We start from the raw sequence: 18,109 nt of genomic DNA, 5'->3' as shown, positions 1-18,109 counted from the left end.
TACATGGCGGTGGCGGTGGTGGGAAGTACACGGCGGTGGCCCGTACATGGCGGTGACGGTGGTGGCCAGGCGGTGGCGGTGGCGACGGTGGCCAGTACACGGCGGTGGCGACGGTGGCCTGTACATGCATGGCGGTGGCGGCGGTGGACACGTGTAGCAGTGCGGTGGCTTTTTTTCATTTGAAATAAGACGGGAATGAAATTTTTTAAAAAAAGTGGCCTTTGGACCCGGTTTGTATTACAAACCGGGACTAAAGGCCTTTTTTTGCGCGCGCAACGAAAACGCAGCAAAAATGGCCTTTAGTCCCGGTTTGTATTACAAACCGGGTCCAAAGGGGGGCCTTTGGTCCCGGTTTGTAACACCAACCGGGACCAAAGGGGGGTATATAACTGGTCCTTCGTCTCCGCGGAGATCAATCCCGCGGAGACGATTTAACCGACGCCGCCAGGCTGCCGACCCGCGCGCCGTCGCTGCCGCCGCCCTGCGCACGCAACCGCCGCCGCCGCCGCACGACGCCGCCTCCTCCTCAGCCGCGCGCACGCGCTGGCCGACTCCGCCGCCTCGATCCTCTCTCCGCGGCAACCGCGCCGTGTCTCCACGCCGCGCAACCGCCGCCGTCTCCGCCGCCTCCACTCCGCCGGCTACCGCCACCGTCGCCGCCTCCTCGCCGCCGCGCGCCTCCTCCTCCGGTAAGAGACGCCGCCCCACGGCCCCTTCTCCTTTTTTTTTCTTTTTAGTCTTTTTTTTAGATTAGTTTGTTAAGTTAGAAAAATTAGATTAGTTTGTTAAGTTAGAAAAATTAGTTAAAACAATAGTTAGAAAATTAATTAGTAAAATTAGTTAGTAAAATATTTAGTTAGTGTGTTAGTGAAAAATAGTTAGAACTTTAGTTAAAACAATAGTTAGAAAATTAGTTAGTGTGTTAGTGTAAAATAGTTAGCGCGCAAAAACGCCGGCGCCCCCCCGAATAGAGATGTACGCCGGCGCCCCCCAAATAGAGATGTACGCCGGTGCCCCCTTACGCGGTAGTGCCGGCGCCCCCCAAATAGAGATGTACGCCGGTGCCCCCTTACGCGGTAGTGCCGGCGCTCTTGCCGGCGCCCCCCAAATAGAGGATGTACGCCCGGCGCCCCCTTACGCGGTAGTGCCGGCGCTCTTGCCGGCGCCCCCCAAATAGAGGATGTACACCGGCGCCCCCTTACGCGGTAGTGCCGGCGCTCTTGCCGGCGCCCCCCAAATAGAGGATGTTGTGCCGGCGCCCCCTTACGTGGTGTGCTGACGCTCTTGCCGGCGCCCCCAAATAGAAGATGTTGTGCCGGTGCCCCCTTACGCGGTAGTGCCGGGCGCCCTGCCGGCGCCCCTGTATAGAGCAGGTAGTGCCGGCGCCCCCCAAATGGTAGTGCCGGCGCCGACTAACATATAGTGAAGTTATTTTTTAATTTATGTTAACGTTGGTACATATATATATGATTTGTTTTCGTAGCTACGATGCCGCGACAGCCGCCGCGCCGTGGTCTGACTCTTCTAGAGGAGATGGAGCAGATGGGGGAGGTCCGGGACTGGGCTCCGCCGGGGTGGCACTGGGAGGTCTTAGCTTCCGGGTCGCGCACCTTGGTGCGGAATCCGGGTCTCGTTGTCGACCCGGATATTCTTTGGTGGAGGTCTTATGGGCCACGGTTGTTTCAGAGGGAGCCGGCCCCGCCGGAGGAGGTAGCTCAGCGCATTGAAGCGGAGGACCAGCACGTTCGCCGTTACATGTACGCGTTAGACAACATGTATAGGACCGGATGGAGCGTTATGCGGGGATCTCATGTTAGCTATGCTCCCGTTGTTGTTCCGTGGCTTTGGGGGTACACCCAGCGCGGCTCAGGACCCGGTCGGCGCCCTCTAGGACCCGGTCTGCGCGGTTGAGTGGTTGTAGTAGTGATTGATATGTATTAGGGTTAAATAAACATGAACCCGATCTATGTATGCATGTAATCGCAGATTCTGCTTTCAGCACTATATTATCGATCCTTAGTTAAGAACTACATATGTAACTCCATTTTCAGTTTTCTGCATTATCCTTAATTTGATCATATGATGGTTCCTATGTATAGCTTGCAGGTCGTTGTAGAAAGCATGGACAGAGATGAAATTCAAGAAAATTTCATGGAGGAACTCATAGCAAACGGTACTCTGGATGATCGCGACGACGACGTTATTCCAGATGATGGCGGTGACGATGTCACCGCAACTTATTTGAATGACTCCGGTGAGGGAGCGGAGAATATTGAGGAAGAAGATCCTAGTGGCGCCGGTGAGGAACAAGATCATCATAATGGCTCCCGAACTGTAGTTATCACCGAGGTATATAAATTAATTAAGCCGCTGTTGATCGACTAGATGCATTAACTAATTAAATTGTACTGACTATGAACTATTTCTTTTTTAGCCCTCCGGATCGAGCACTTCTTCTGTAAAGTCGAGGAAGCGAGGCCCGACCAAAAAGTTGGATGACGGTGTTAGGCACGACATCACCCACATCGAAAATGATGGTAAACCGATTGCTCCAGAGAAAGGTGCAAAGGCATTTATAGCTCAATGCGGAGTGCTTGTTAGGGACCACGTCCCGATCACCGTTCGAGAATGGCACAAGCCGAAGGGACTAGTGCTGTCTGCAGAGGAAGAAGCTCAAGGTCTTTATATCGATGATGTAGCCAAAAACAGCATTATGAACAAGCTCATGTCACATTTCAACATAGTACCCGAAGAGGGGGGTGACGCTGAAAAGGCCAAGATGGAGCAGGCCCTCCGCGAGTTTGGCAAGAAGAAGATGGCCGAACTATTCAAGAGCCACAAGAAAAGATTGCGCCACCTTATCAAGTTAAAGAAGACTCCGGACAGTGAGAAGGTAAAAAATCACTGGGACGAATTCGTGAAGTACAGCACGGAGTCAGAAGAATTTAAGAGAAGGTCGGAAATAAATAAGGAAAATGCTGCGTTGAAGCTATATCACCAAATTCTGGGTCCAGGTGGATACAGGGCTAACCGTCCTAAGTGGCAGGCAGCTGAGGCGGAACTGACCAGTAAAGGGATCAGATTAGGGACACACGGTTGGATCGAACGGTGCAAGGAGTGGTTCTACGGGATTGGGGGAACGTTGGATCCAGAAACAGGGAAGTGCATCTATAAGAAAGCTCATCTGAAGGTTCCCATTGATGCCCTGGAACAAGCACATAGGGACGTGGAGGCGGGGTTGTTCCAGCCCGAAAGAGAGAACGATGAGCTGACACGCGCCCTTGGGAACAAAGAACACGGCGGACGAACACGAGGCACATCAGGCTCCGTTCCGTGGAAGTATGGCTTTCCTGCGGAAAGGAAGAGATTTCCTGATAAAAGCCATGAGAGGAGGAAGGCAAGGGAAACAGACCGCCTGGCTAACTTAGAGGAGGGTATGAGCACCATGAAAGCCCAATTAACCATGGTAACCCAAGTACTTACATCTCAGATGGCTCGGGGGCAGGCTGTAGATCTGCCTTTGCTCAATGCCCTCGCCCCGCTGCAATCTCAACCACACCGGAAAAGCAGCGTGGCTTCCTCTCAGCAGGTGGATAATGATGATGATGATGACCAGGTGGTCGAGCCTTCTCGCTACCCCCCCGTGGATGATCTCACTGAGAGCCGTCCTTGTGAGCTGCATGTTAAAGTTTTCAACCTATCCTTCAAGGCGGCGGTCGGCATCCTCTTACCTACAAGGTCTTACCATTGCCGTCCGGTCCAAGATGACTTTGCCGTTGTGATGGTGGATGAAGTGTTGAGAGAGTATGAGGGGTTGGTGCTTGAGCACCCTGCAGGTGAAGATGGGGAAATCAAAGAACTGGGAGAAGCCCGTAGAACCACCGTGCAATGGCGGAAGGAGAACATTGTGTTTCCAGGTGAGAAGCCAACAAGCAGGCCACCTCCGCCTCCTCCGCCACCTGTGCAGTCTCCTCCGCGTGATGATTCTCCTCTGCGCGATGATGATTCCCCTATCCATGACCAGTCTCCTCCGCGTGAAAATACTCCGCCGCCTCCTCCTCCTCGTCAGGAGACTCCGCCGCCTCCACCTAAGCAAAAGAGGAAGCGGTCCGCGGCACCTCCTACAGCTCCGAAGAGATCATCAACTCCAATGAGGGCACAGACTCCAGAGTTGTTACCACATGAGCAGAATGAAGAGCAAAAGGTGTTTCTTGCGCCGAAGAAGATGTTTATTCCACCGCAGACAGTGAAGCACTTTGCCGAGAAGAGAATGAAGAGACCTGAGCTGAGAGCTGATTATGACCGCTCTCTTGGACAGTCCTCTAGAGCGAGCAAAGAAGCAAAAAAAAGTCGCCCAGCTTGGACATCAGGACATTCAGGCCGTACCCCACTTCATCGTGGAGCCCTATCATGATCCAGAGACGGCATCGATGATCGAACGGGCGGCTAGAGCTCAGGGAGCATCAGTTGAGTACGAAGATTACTATCCAACGGCTCAAGTGGTAAACAAGTATAGATACGGATCTGATCTCGTCAAACCTGGCGAGCTCGCGTGTCTAGGGACTCAGATGCAAAAGTTGCATGACTGGTACCTGAAAGCCTGTCGAAGATGTGAAAGCTACCTCACGGTGTATCTTAGAGATGAGCATTACTTCCGGGGGGAAGACGAGATAAACCTTGAGTTAGAAGAACTGTTTCAGTTATTCAATCAAGACGCCCTCGACAAAGCTGTCATCAGTTGCTACGCACTCGTAAGTGATTTATTTGTGTAATTAAGTTTGTAGCTCATTCATTTGCACTAACAATTATCCTCATTATATTCTTTGTGTACGCTATACATTTAATTATGCAGAATGAAGAAGCTGGAATACAAAAGAGGCAAGCTCCTACCGCTGGGGTTCATAGACCCAAACACAGTTCATGAAGTTACGGTTCGACAGTACCCCAAGGACACAGAGGACAACATCGTAATGTTTTTAGAGAAGCAAGCAGACAAAGAGGATATATTCTTTCCCTACAACTTCAAGTGAGTGTTATATATAACATACATTATGCTTGTGCACCTTCCACTTTATTCTCGTAATCATTGAGCTATGCTTGTGCAGATTCCACTTTATTCTCCTAATCATTGATCTTCCCCTTGGAGTTGTAAAAGTCATGGACTCGAAACGTAAAGAATATGCGGAATGGGCGGACATGGCTGCCATCCTCCAGAGGTAGTTTCAATCAATTTCGTATTGGCATCTTCATCTGTTCTAATTCGAAGATATCATCAACTAATCAATTACTCATTTACTCATTATTTTTTGCCGGGCAGGGCTTGGAAACGGTTCATCAATACTGTTCCGGGTAAATGGAAACCGGAGCTTACATTTGAAGATTACCCTGTAAGTAGTACTATATATATAGCTATGTCCGTGAAACTTTATATATGATATTTACTTTCAATACGATGCTTGATTATTAGTTTGATCGAACTATTTTTTCGTAAAGTGTATGAGGCAGGAACAAGGGAATAACTTATGTGGATACTACGTCTGCACCTTCATGCGTGACATGTCCTGTCCCAAGGGTGGGGATGCCCAAATACACCACACTCGTGTACGATAACAAATTTTCACAATTAATCTTAATTAGTACCATCTATTGTATTGAGTTCCATTCATATATTGATCTCCTTTTTTAAATATAGATGACACGCCTGCGGGACACTCTCATAACAGCGGATCAAATAAAAGCAATTCAAGAGGAAATCGCGGGATTCTTTATTACCGAGGTCCTTACCCCAGGTGGAGAGCACTATCGGAAGATCGTGACGGCGGAGGAAATTCATCGAGGAGATGTTGTATTGTAAATATGCATGCATTACGTGTACTGTGTTGACTATGTCGTGTACTATTGACGATGTCTATATATATTCATGACGATTTTTTGTGGTTTCTTGAATGATATATATGCATTGCTGAAACTCTGCCGCGGCAGAGAAACGCCCTGTTTCTCTGCCGCGGCAGAGAAACGCTGGTACAGCCTAAATCTGTGCCGCGGCAGAGAAATAGCAATTCTCTGCCGCGGCAGAGAAACCTAGGCCCGGTTCGTACCACGAACCGGGACCAAAGGCCTTCCACCGCGAGGTCCCTGGCCGCACCACGTGTCGAGGCCTTTAGGCCCGGTTAATCTTTGAACCGGGACTAAAGGGTACCCCCTTTAGTCCCGCCTAATTGGTCCCGGTTCGGGAACCGGGTCTGAAGGCCCAAATGGATCGGGCCTATTGCCCCTTTTTCTACTAGTGGGGAGAAGCAGGACACTTCGACGTTGATGAAGAAGCAGACCCTTAGCTACACCAGCATGACGCCGACGACCAACATCGAGCACAACCCGTAGCCCACACGACACGTGGTCGACGCTGCCAAAGACTCCACCCTCGATGATAACCACAACCTGGGGCCGCCACCCTGGCATCCAACTAGCTGCCGCGCACCGTCACCACATCGCGGGGCCGCCGCCCCGACGTCCTCCGCCTGCAAGCGAGCCGCAACGCTGCACGACCTAGATGATCGCAACCCAAGTTGCAAAGAAGCATATGTTTCGTAGACCACGGACATGCCAAATCCGAGGTCGCTACCCCGACATGCAAGAAAAAGTAGCCCAAAGTTACATCTGCCTGAGCCGACAGACCCCGCCACCCTCGTTGCACCATGTCGCCTCCCACCATCTGACGAGCCACAACACCACCTCCTAGAGTCACAACTCCCCATGGGTCATAGCTGCACAGATATTCGGGGGCGCCATCCAACATGCAAGAACAACCTTGAGGCCACCGCCTCGAAATCCAGCACACCCTGTGACGAGAAAAACTAGCTTGACTACACAAAATTAGACAGAGGTACCGAAACTCCACGGTGACACCCTTAAGGAGGAAACGACGTAACCGCCGCTTCCCGCTTTATCGAAAACAAAGCAGGGTTTTCACGTAGAGAACTCGCGGAATTGGTGCAAGAGATAGAGATTCACGCTCCATATCGGTGCCTTCAAGGAGAGGAACGACATCCTTGAACGCCACTGCCATCGTGCCTGGGAAGCACACGGGGTTTCCTTCAGGGCAACAGTGAGTGGCGTGCCTGTCCGCAGTGCAGTTTGCCGTTGCAAAAGCTTTTCGCCTTTTCTTCCCAAATGATGGTGCTAATTCTCTGTTTGGTCGACACATGGAAACAGTAACAGGAGCACTCCCAGTTTGTGGAGTCTGAATGTTGGAACCATTTGCATCGAACATATACCCTGTCTAGCAAATGGCCCAAGACATCGGAAGTATACATCATGGCCCATCTTTTTCTCGATAAAAAGAATATATTAATATCGCAAAGATACACAAAGACAACAAGGATGCACGGAGCTAAGAAAAAATAAAAAAGAGATAAAAGAAAAAATCCGTCGTGGTGATGAAACACTCACAACAAAAACACTCTAACCACCACCGAAGACAATAAAAAAGATTCCCCAAAAGTGATGCTTCCAACAAAGAAACTATGCAGTTGCTTTTTCGTTGTCTGATCGAAATCTTGGGTTTTCATCCTAGAAAACTCCAAATTTCTAGAACAATGCTTTTAGCAAGACTATTGCCAGATACAACCAATGAAGGCCAGAACTTGAGTTGACATTGGGTTGTCACCTTGGAAAAGTGACTCGATGACGAGGGTTAACCTCGGAAATGCCAATAAGTATGGACTTGGGTTTTCAGGAAAAAGAGAGAGTTGGTGCTTTCCAAGACTTATCAGACAAACTAGCTAGGTATCCGGCGAAAAGTAGATTGGAGGTTAAAAGCCGCCGAAATTGTATTGGAGTTAGGGTTTGCAACAATGTGTGGTGTTACAAGTATTTTCGATGCCCTCCCCTGTGGATCCTCCCAACCCTTATATAGTGAGCTAGGTCTCAGATTCCATCCCCGGATCGGTTACAATGACATATGTCGATTTACCCGAATTGGCTAATACTTGCCTAATTTCATCTAGTTTTTAGTCTTGGACTCTTCTTGGGATTCATTCAATCATTCCTGGATCCGCACTAGAGTTGGTAATGTCGAGTACCCAATATGGTATAACCATGTCACTCGTTACTCGAAGAGCGCCACCCAAAATGTAGTCCATGTGTGCTGCCAACCCCTCTTGCCAAGGTGTTGCTGCAATTCTCCAACCCTTGACACATAGGAAGAACTGTTGTACTATAGTCTTCAGGGCATCCAAAACACCTTTCCATCATAACTTCAAGACCTCCAATCGCAGCCACCATGACTTTCTCCACCTTCGTCAATACCATGGATATCTTTACTTAGAGCTCACGCCACATCCTCATGTAGCCTCTAGCGAAACATAAGGACGTGCACGACCGGGTCGATTCCGATCTAGATCTCCAGTGCATCATGCACCAAATAAAGATCTGCGATGGAAAAAAACGAAACTCGTTGACAACCAGATAGATAAGACCAGCATCAAGCAGATGAACAAATTGGCACGAGAAGAATTGTATGACCCAACCACCATTATTCAGGCTAGGCCAGCAGCCCCAAGCTACCAGCCGACACAAGTTCCTATTTATGGGGATCAGTATTGACCACAAATTTAACTAAAAAATCTATGCTTCCTCCAAACAAAAATATACTTTTAATTATCCAAAAAAAAATCGTGTATGCATTTCGATAATCTATGTGTGTTCGTATAGTTTCTTGGAAATCCGATAATTTTATGGTCGATTAAAAAAAGATAAAACATGTCTCACAAAAAAGTCTTACTTTTAGCACCAAATTTTGCATTTTTTACATAGCTGAAGCAACAAGTCGATTCTTCGTGGAAAGATTTTGTGCGTACACAACATGTGAAGATGTAAAAGAGAGTTTTTGTTGGGCGTGACTATTTCTAGGTCGACTGAGAACTAAATTCGTTCTCAGTCAGATGATATATCAAATCTCAGTTGCAAAGTTAGCACTAATCACAAAGAAAATCTAACGTTTTAGATAATTTTCCTTAATTAGTTGCATCTCCACTTGTAACTGAAATAATCTCAGTTGCAACTCAAGTTGTAACTGAGAAACTCAGTTGAACCTAACTCACAACTTATATGCATGAATCACGATGCAAAACAAACGGTGTAAGACTTGACTAAGCACAAACTTAGTTTTTAGCTAGCTGAGATCTAGCAAATCCCTTTTTTGTTTGAATTTTTTAACATTTTAAATTTTGTTAAAGGAGAAGACAAATAAAGGAAAGTAAACATCCACGCCCCCGCGCACACTTTGGGTGGGAGAGCTAGGGACCATTTCATTTCATGAACTACCACTGCCAAAATTCTGACTGATATCGTACTTCCTGACAAAACAGAGGCTCTTCCTCATGGAAAGAGAAAAAAAAACACAGAGGAATTTGCATCCTGTTAGAATAGATGAAGGCCTACACCGAGAAAAGAAAAGTAAGACGACGAGCGAGGATCCTCGTAGCATCTCATTAAGAAGGATGGTACAACATCACTACAATTGCGAGTAGTTGGGCGGCAACGACAATGACGTTGAGCATGGTTTGGTTGCTGCAAGACCGTGTTAGTCGGCTCCGTTCCGGCGTGTCCGAATGTCTTCAGGTTGGCCTCCTCTTGCTGTGAAGTCGAAGCTGCCTTTGGGTGGTGTACAACCTACGAGGGGCGGTTCGATGGTGAAGATCTTTTTCGGCGCAGGTCTTGTGCATCTCCTCTCCGTGGCTCGTCGTCATTATCGGAGCTACCGGCCTTTTCTTGGGGAGCCATCTGTTTGGTATAGGCCAACTCGAGCTTCGCGTTTGTGTAGCTTATATGGGTAGCCAGGGTGGCTCGGTGTGCCTTCGTGGCGTCGTGTGGGTGGGTGTGGGCTTGACCCTGTCTTTGTAGGTTTATGCCCGGTTTTCTCCTAAAAATCGGGCACCTTCTGCTTAATTAATAGATGAGGCAAAGCTTTTGCCTCCGTTTTGAAAAAAAAACAATTGCGAGTAGTAGCACTCGAACTTGGAGTATGCATGCCTACACTGAGACAGGTACCTGATTAGCTTAGTCTAGAAACGATGGACTACATTTTCTAAAACATTGGGGTATTGCACAACTGAGACGCCAAGGACATGGCAATCAGCTCATCCACAAGTGAAGGGCAGCTCCTACGCAGATGCTCGAACCCATCAGTGGCCATGGCTGCCCTCATATTTGCCTGAGAGCTGAGGAGCTCAAAGCACGCCTTCTTCAGATTGTCGCAATGGTGCTGCTCGGCAAGCGCCAAGACAGTCGCCACCGTTCCCACCTCTACGTCCCGGCATAGCTTTTCCTCGCAAATCAGTTTCAGTCTCTCCATAGCATACCTGTCCGCGGCGACAAGCAAATGCTGGAGCTTGAAATCTTCATCTTGTGTCGCCCGTAAGGTGCCAGTGTAGGCAAAGAAGAGCAAGTCCCTGAATACATCTGCCTCCATGTCTTCTATGCGTACGACCCCGGCGCTGTCTCCCTCCTTCATTGATCCGAACAGCTCGGCGCAGAAGACCGACGATCGGGCCGCGAGCACGCACCGGTGCGCGGCCATTGTCTCACCAGCGACCTCGAACACCACGTCGGCACCCTTCTGGCTGTCGAGGAGATCGCCGAAGTGCTGCCGTAGGTCGCAAGGGGGCACCGAGCTGAAGGACGTATCCTCCGTGCGGCAATCGTTGATGACGATGATGTCGCACCGGATGGTGAACGAATCGTTCCTAAGGCGCTTAGGATTCTCAAAGTCTTCCCTCCACCTAACGAATTTTGGGTACGGGCTCTTACCACGGCTAGAAAATATGTCAACCGGTGATGCATTTACCGTGGATAATGCTTGCTCCTCGACGAAATAGATGACATGTTTTGCGTACACCACCGTGGCGACATCTTCGTCGAGCATTAGGTTGATGCATATGTAGTCCTTATACGCCAACTCGTAACCATTGGGGTAGTAACACAGACGCCAACGATGGCTGCCCACGGTGAAAGGCTGGGACTTGATACACTCACCGCACGGGATGGACTTGGTGTGGGAGTAGCCGTCGATCTTCAGGAGGTGGTACCCAATCTCCTTGGTGGCAACGATAGTGGAGGCAGATCTCCACGTCTTGCCGATGGCGCCGCTGGTAGACATGGCGGACGTACTTGACGGAAGCTCTCTCTCTCTCGATCTAATGCGTGTTTTGTTTTGTGGGAACCGGCTAACCTACCTATGAAGTTAGTGCGTGTTTACGGGTTTTAACAAAGAAAGTCCCGATTCCCGAACGCAAACTGGAAAGGGGTGAGAAACATAGTCGGAGACGAACCACGTTTAGAGCATCTTCAGCCGCGTCCCCCAAATCATCCCCCAAACCGTGCCGGATTGAGCGTTTGGGGGACGTGTTTCGTTCGTGCCGTCTTTGGGGGACGTCGCTCCCCAGTCGCGTCCCAAAAAAAAAATTCGGAAATTTTAAACTTAACGAGATTCGATTAAGATTCGTCCAAACTTACATAGATTCGAACGAAATTTGACTAAATTTAAACTAAACCTAATCTAGAACCACTTGCGGCGGCCGGAGGCGTCGTAGTACTGCTGGAAGTTGTACATGTCGTCGGTGACGACCTCCTGCTTGACGCGCTCGCCGACGGGCTCGTCGACGGGCTCGTCCTTCACCGCGCCGCTTGGTCCTGCCTCGCCGTCATCGGTGAGGTCCACCAGCGGCTTGCCGGAGTCGCGGATGGACAAGGCGATCGCCGCGTCGAGGTCGCCCCTCCAGGCGTCCTTGTCGTTCATGGACGCCAAGAACGCCGCCCGCAGATCTGGGCAGTCCTCGGGGTTGTCGCTGCTGGCGATGAGCCGCTGCTGCCGCTCATACTCCGCCAGCAGCGCCGCCTGCGACGCTTCCTCCGGCTCCTCCTTCACCTCCGGCTTCGGGATGAGGAGGGCGCCGCCGCGCCTCCCTTGCTGCCGCCGGCTGCCGCTGCCGCTGCCGCCACGCCTCGTGTTGACGGGCGTCGCCGGCTCCTCCTTCACCTCCCGTTTGGGAACGGTGTACGGCGCCGACCGGTAAGACGAGGATGGCGTCGATCGCGCCGGTCCTGAGGAAGAAGAGTGCGAGGAGGACGAGTACGTCGTCCTCCTCGGCTGCCATTGAGGAGACGGCGGCGGCGACAACGGCATCTCCAGCCTTGGAGCGCCGTTGCGGATGCCGCGGATGACGTTCTCGAGGGTGCGCCCAGGAACGCCCCAGAACAGGGCGCGGCCGTCCTTGTTCTAGCTATTGGGGCCGCCGACGAGCCCCTCCATGCTGTGCATCTCGATGTCGTACTTCGCCTTGAAGTACGTCGTCCACCAGGCGTCGTTGTTGTCGACCGCCCACGTCGGATCCAACAGCTCCTGGGCGGTGAGTTGAGCCCGACGGGCCTTGACGGCGTCCCACCATTGGTCCGTGCGTGGCTTCGGCGGCGGCGGAACGCCAATGCCGTTCACGGCCATCTTCCAGCCGCCGCTGCTTGGAAGCCGCATGTCCGGCGGGACTGGATACCGGGCGTGGTACAGCGCCCACGCCTCCGCCACGGTGAGGCTGCCGCGGCCGAAGCCATTCGCCGCGGCGATCTTGCGGGAGGACGAGCTCGACATTTTTGGAGAGACGAGGAGAAGATCTGGGAGGGGGGAGGCGGCGGCGACGAGAAGGTTTGTGAGCGGTGAGAAACTGCAGGGCGTCTTTAACAGCGGCGACAGCGGGTGGTTGCACGCAATAACGCCGGCGCGGACGGCCACGCGGCCATGCACGACGAGACGCGTCCCTGCGTCGCCTGGGAAAACAGGGACGCCATTAACGTCGCTTGACCAAAGGTAGGCGACGGGGTTTTAGGCTTCCGAGCCGCTGACGCGTCGGGCCCGCGTTGGTTCGCCTCGCTTTTCGTTGTGTCCGGCGTGCCCGGTACGTCCCCTGTGGGACGGGGACGGGCTCGGGGCGCCAGACACCGTATGGGGGCGCGCCAGACAAAAATGGGCTTTGGGGGACGCGGCTGGAACGGTTTTTTTGTCCGACGCGCCCCAAATCCCTTTGGGGATGCTTTGGGGGACACGGCTGGAGATGCTCTTACAGGGCAGTTCCGGAAATTTTCTGGCGACGGTCTCGTCCTTCATGACGTCTCCACCGCTCACGTGGCCTCGATCATTTGTTGCTGCTGTGATCCCCTCGTCTCCATCTCTCACCTGGCATCGCTCCGCTAAGTGGTCAAAAGATCTATTTATAATTTTTATTTTCTTTGATGTTCTTTGTACTAGTCTACAGTAGAGGGGCGATTTTGTGAGCTCTTCCCGTCAGGCCACCTCGCTCGCCGACGAATCGGGGTTTACCCGCCCTCCGGCGGCCGCTCCGGCGACAGGAGGACGGGGGGACGTCGATTCCCGGCTTGTAAATAGTGTAGGTCTTGGTAGGATCCCAGCTGGTGGGGTCATGGAGGTGGAGGTGCTACCGGAGTGGTGTTTGCCGTCGATCTGCGGCCCATTCGACGATGGCGCTCTACGGAGTTTCGGCATGACGCGGTCGACTTCCCCGGGCTCGTGGTTCTCTGGATCTGACGAGTACTTATTGAAGCCCTGGCCAACTCTGTGTAGGCGGCAGAGCTGGACCTTGAAGAAGATGTGGAAGACGGGAGCGAATAGCTCCTGTGCGACATAGTTGAGCGAATTGGACTGAAAGGCGACGACGTTGACCGAAACAAGTCCCATGCGACACTTGTGCTAGTTGAAATAGCTCATCTCCGACATTCGACATTCGTTCGTTAGGCTTTGAAAAGAACATTAGTCCAGGTGGGACCCACGACTTAACCAGCTCAGCGTGGGACTGACGACTTATCCAACTCAGCGTAGACCCCACACCACTCGTGCAGCTCACATTTGCTGGAGACGGAGCCCGAGCGAGCTCGTGCCCACCATTGTTTACCATCTCGTCGTCCCATACCTTTTCCTCCGGCCCTGACTCAGCGGTGTCACCGTCCAACGAGAGATGCATAGCTCCACCTCGTCCACCGCATCCCGCCCATCGTGGCCTCGATACGGTCTAGTGTCGCAGACCCGCTGCCCTGACTGCCTACGAGTTGAGCCACTGAAGCGGTTGACTTGTGTGACGGAGAAGAATGGCAAGGCCGGGAGCGATTTCGTGAAATGTGAGAGCTTAGCACAACCGGGGCAAGTTAGATCTCTTTTCTGTCACATCCATTTGCTCTGATTTTTTCAGTTGCATGTGTTTTCCCCTTTTAATTTTGGATCTAGGGTTAATGTTGAAATTGGGGAAATTGGCAGAATCTGAAGCATTGGGACCATTTCGAGTGGATTGATGCATCTATTCGTACGATTGATAAGGAGGGCCTGTTTACGACCAGTGCCATTACGGGGTGCAGAGATTTTGGACCCAATTTGGGGGCAGTGCAGAGTTTGGGCAGTGCAGATGATGAACTGAAAGGGGAATTGAAGAAGATAAATAACAAGCTGAAGAAAATGATGGGTTTGAAGAAGCATTCGAACATGATGGCTGGAGCATTTTATTGTTGTATCGTTGCACTATTTTTCTTTTATTTGCAGCAGAAATAGTTGTATCATGTAAGTAGGGCTTGTTAGTGCTAAGTTCAGTTTAGGTTGTGAATACAATTGTAAAATGATCAATTTGAATAAGCAGCGTTGTTTGTGTTTGAATGAAATGGTAGAATATTTGAATTTGGGTTTTCAGTTCCTTAGTTTGGATTTGGAGAAGAACACATGCATATAGAGAATTATCTGTGCCGGCCCAAGTGGTAAAATAGATGTTGGAACCAAGTTAAAACAAGCCCAATCCAGCCAACACCCTTGTTCTTGTTGGTTTTGGGCTCTATTTGTTGACTAATATGTTTTCTGGTTTGGCAATATAAATTGTGGTTAGTTTTGTAGTAAAAAAAATATTAGGATGTGTTGTTGCTTCTTTGTGTAGTGCATGATCCAAAATAGACTGATATAGCACGAACTATAAAAACATAGATAGATAGGGGTAGATTGTACTAACCTTACATAGAAAATTCATCACACACACGATACAAACGCACACAACAAACCCCGGGCCCACAAACCCCACAACAAGACATAGATAATAAAATCACTCATGAAACTAGAAAATCAATAAAACATGAGACAACCCCGAGTCCTCCTTCGCTCCTCTACTCCTCCTCCTCATCGCCCACGGGACCGTCAATGTGGAAGATGTAGGGTAGGCAGTGCATGTTGAAACGGTTGGGAAAGATGATGATGAGTGCAGAGCATACCGTTGGGGAACCCCAAGAGGAAGGTATGATGAGCACAATAGCAAGTTTTCTCTCAGTAAGAAACCAAGTGTTGAATCAACCAGTAGGAGAAAGAAATGACTTTTGAAGGTGTTGCCAGATGACTTTTGGCAGGATGAACTACCGGTGTCAGCAACAACGTAGAACCTGCACACAACACAACCAAAATACTTTGCCCCAACTTACATTGAGGTTGTCAATCTCACCGGTTTTGCTGGAAACAAAGGGTTAACCGTATAGTGTGGAAAGAGATGTTTGTTTGCAGTGGAATTAAAGAGAACAGTGCTTGCAGTAAGTAAATAGAACATGTGTTTGCAGTAGATGATTTTATCAGTGTAAAAGAAAGGACCGTGGTCTACAGTTTACTAGAGGTGTCTCTCCATAGAGATAAATAACATGTTGGGTGAATAAATTACAACTAGGCAATTAACATAATAAATACCATACATGACAAGATGATTACTATGAGATTCATTTGGGCATTACAACATAATACATAGACCGTAATCAAACTGCTTCTATGACTAATAATCCACCTTTTGGTTAGCGTCCACACCCCTTTCAGTATTAAGTTGCAAGCAACAGATTATCGCATTAAGCAAAGCGTGTAAAGTAAACAATAGAATTATCGTTAGACAAAGTATTGTTGTTTTCTCCCTAGTAGCAACAACACATATACAACCTTAGAAATTATTGTCACTCTTTCAGATATTAGAGCCATGAACACACTATCGAGCATAAATACTCCCTCTTGGAGTCACAAGCACATACTTGGCTAGAACATCTACTAGTAACGGAGAGCATGCAAGATCACAAATAACATATGACAAGTATATAATCAATCTCAACCGTAGTATTCAATATTCATCGGATCCCAACAACACAACATGTAGCATTACATAAAGATGATCTTGATCATGATAGGGAGCTCACAGATCTAAACATGAAGCATAAATACGAGAAGACAACCATCTAGCTACTGCTATGGACCCGTAGTCCAGAGATGAACTACTCACGCATCACTTCGGAGGTGGGCATGGTGATGTAGAGGCCTCTTGCGATGATCTTCCTCTCCGGTAGGGTGGCGGGAAGAGCTTTAGAACACTCCCGAGCTAGGGTCGACAATGGCGGCCGCGACGAAACTTTTAGTGGATGGAGGCTCAGGTCCTTAGGTTTTTCTCGAACAGGTGAATAAATAGGCGGAAGGGTGAGGTCGGTGGTGCCCGAGGGGACCACACCACCCCTAGGCGCGGCCAAGGCCTAGGCCACGCCTAGGCCAGGTGTGGCCGCCTCGTGGCACTTCTTCATCTCTCCTCCGGACTCCTTCTTCATTAGAGTAAAATAGGAACTTCGGCCCTTTTTACGTCCATTTCCGAAAATATTTCCTGTACAACTTTTCTGAAATACAAAACAGCAGAAAACAGGGAACTGACACTATGGCATCTTGTCAATATGTTAGTTCCAGAAAATGCATAAAAGTGCAAGGAAGTGTAAACAAAACATATAGAAAATTGGTGTAAAACAAGCTTGGAGCATCAAAAATTATAGATACGTGTGTAACGTATTAGCATCCCCAAGCTTAACTCATGCTCATCCTCGAGTAGGTAAGTGATAACAAAAATAATTTTTGAGGTGACATGAAGCCAACACAATCTTGATCAACTGTATTGTAAAAGCATTGTGAGATGGGATCAAAGTACTCTAAACATAGGCATGATATATATAATTCTAACAATAGAACTTAGCAACTATGTTATAACATGAAAAGGAACTCAAACAAAAGATCATGAATAGTGCACTAAAAGCTACTGTTCATTTTTTAGCATAGAGAAAACATAGCAAAGTGGTACTCAACTTGTTCTTTATGAAGTAGCAAAACATAAATGTTATGACACCTTTAAAGTTCAAAGGGTGACTAAATACAAGTAATTTAAGAACAAGCAATAACATAATCATGAATCAATCGATAATAAATTTTGGGACTATGCACATTATACTCAGAATGATAACTATGCTCTCTTAATTGGTGCATAAAGTAAGAAGATGAAGACTCAACATAAAAGTAAAAGAAAGGCCCTACGCAGAGGGAAGCAAGATTACTCATGTGCTAGAGCTTTTTATTTTGAATGCAATAGAGATGTTGAAAATATATTTTGAGAGGTATGCATGTATATGTCAACGAATGACATCAAATGTTCTATCACCATTTCATGTTTAATGGCTTCAAGAGCGGCTCCCATAGAGAGAACAATAAAGTTCCTCTTCTCCTTTGTTAAAATAGGCTAAGTTCATGATTTCTCAAGTACATAGTGTTAGGAGATTTAGATTATTGGTTCAATTTATATTTAGTGGGTGGGCACCCGCACCTGTTCTTTTGAAAAATTAAGGTCTAACACACTGTGTATGCTAGTTAAAGTGTGAAGCCATAATAAACATGAAAAAGATGATAAAGGATTCAACACTTCCTCATGAGCTAAAACAAAACACAAAACATGTAATAATCTTTGAATATTTAAAGGTAGCATACAAGTAATTCACTTTGGAGTGGCGGTGAAATACCACATATAGGTATGTATGGTGGACACAATTGGTAAATTTTGGTTTTTGGTAGTTTGATGCACGAGTAGAGCTCATACTCAGTACAGGTGAAGGCTAGCAAGAGACTGGGAGCGACCGACTAAGAGAGCAATAATGGCCATAATCATGCATAACGACAAAACATTATTAATCAAAGCATAAAGTTATATTACAAGTCAAAAACTAAATGATCATAGAGTTTTTACGT

The 18,109-nt window shown here is 48.7% G+C and overlaps 1 protein-coding gene across 1 annotated transcript; it reads right to left on the bottom strand.

Moving 5' to 3' along the window:
* Nucleotides 1-3,019: 3,019 nt before the first annotated feature.
* LOC127329123 (BTB/POZ and MATH domain-containing protein 2-like) lies at nucleotides 3,020-11,158 on the bottom strand. The gene is made up of 2 exons (XM_051355666.2): nucleotides 10,119-11,158; nucleotides 3,020-3,506 (listed from the first exon to the last, which is right to left on the bottom strand). Exons 1-2 carry the CDS (start codon nucleotides 11,156-11,158, stop codon nucleotides 3,458-3,460), a joined length of 1,089 nt encoding a protein of 362 aa, XP_051211626.2. The 3' UTR covers nucleotides 3,020-3,457.
* Nucleotides 11,159-18,109: the final 6,951 nt, after the last annotated feature.

The sequence above is a fragment of the Lolium perenne genome, chromosome 2 (assembly GCF_019359855.2).
Source record: "Lolium perenne isolate Kyuss_39 chromosome 2, Kyuss_2.0, whole genome shotgun sequence".
Lineage (NCBI taxonomy): Eukaryota > Viridiplantae > Streptophyta > Magnoliopsida > Poales > Poaceae > Lolium > Lolium perenne.
This window is presented reverse-complemented; position numbering and strand designations above follow the sequence as displayed.

What these genes read in the sequence shown, in the direction of transcription:
- LOC127329123 (XM_051355666.2), bottom strand. Translation starts at nt 11,158, where the DNA reads ATGTCTACCAGCGGCGCCATCGGCAAGACGTGGAGATCTGCCTCCACT. An exon ending in CTGATTGCCATGTCCTTGGC is followed by an intron (nt 3,507 to 10,118) that starts GTCTCAGTTGTG and finishes GCAGATCTACAG; the next exon opens with CCTGCCCCCGAGCCATCTGA.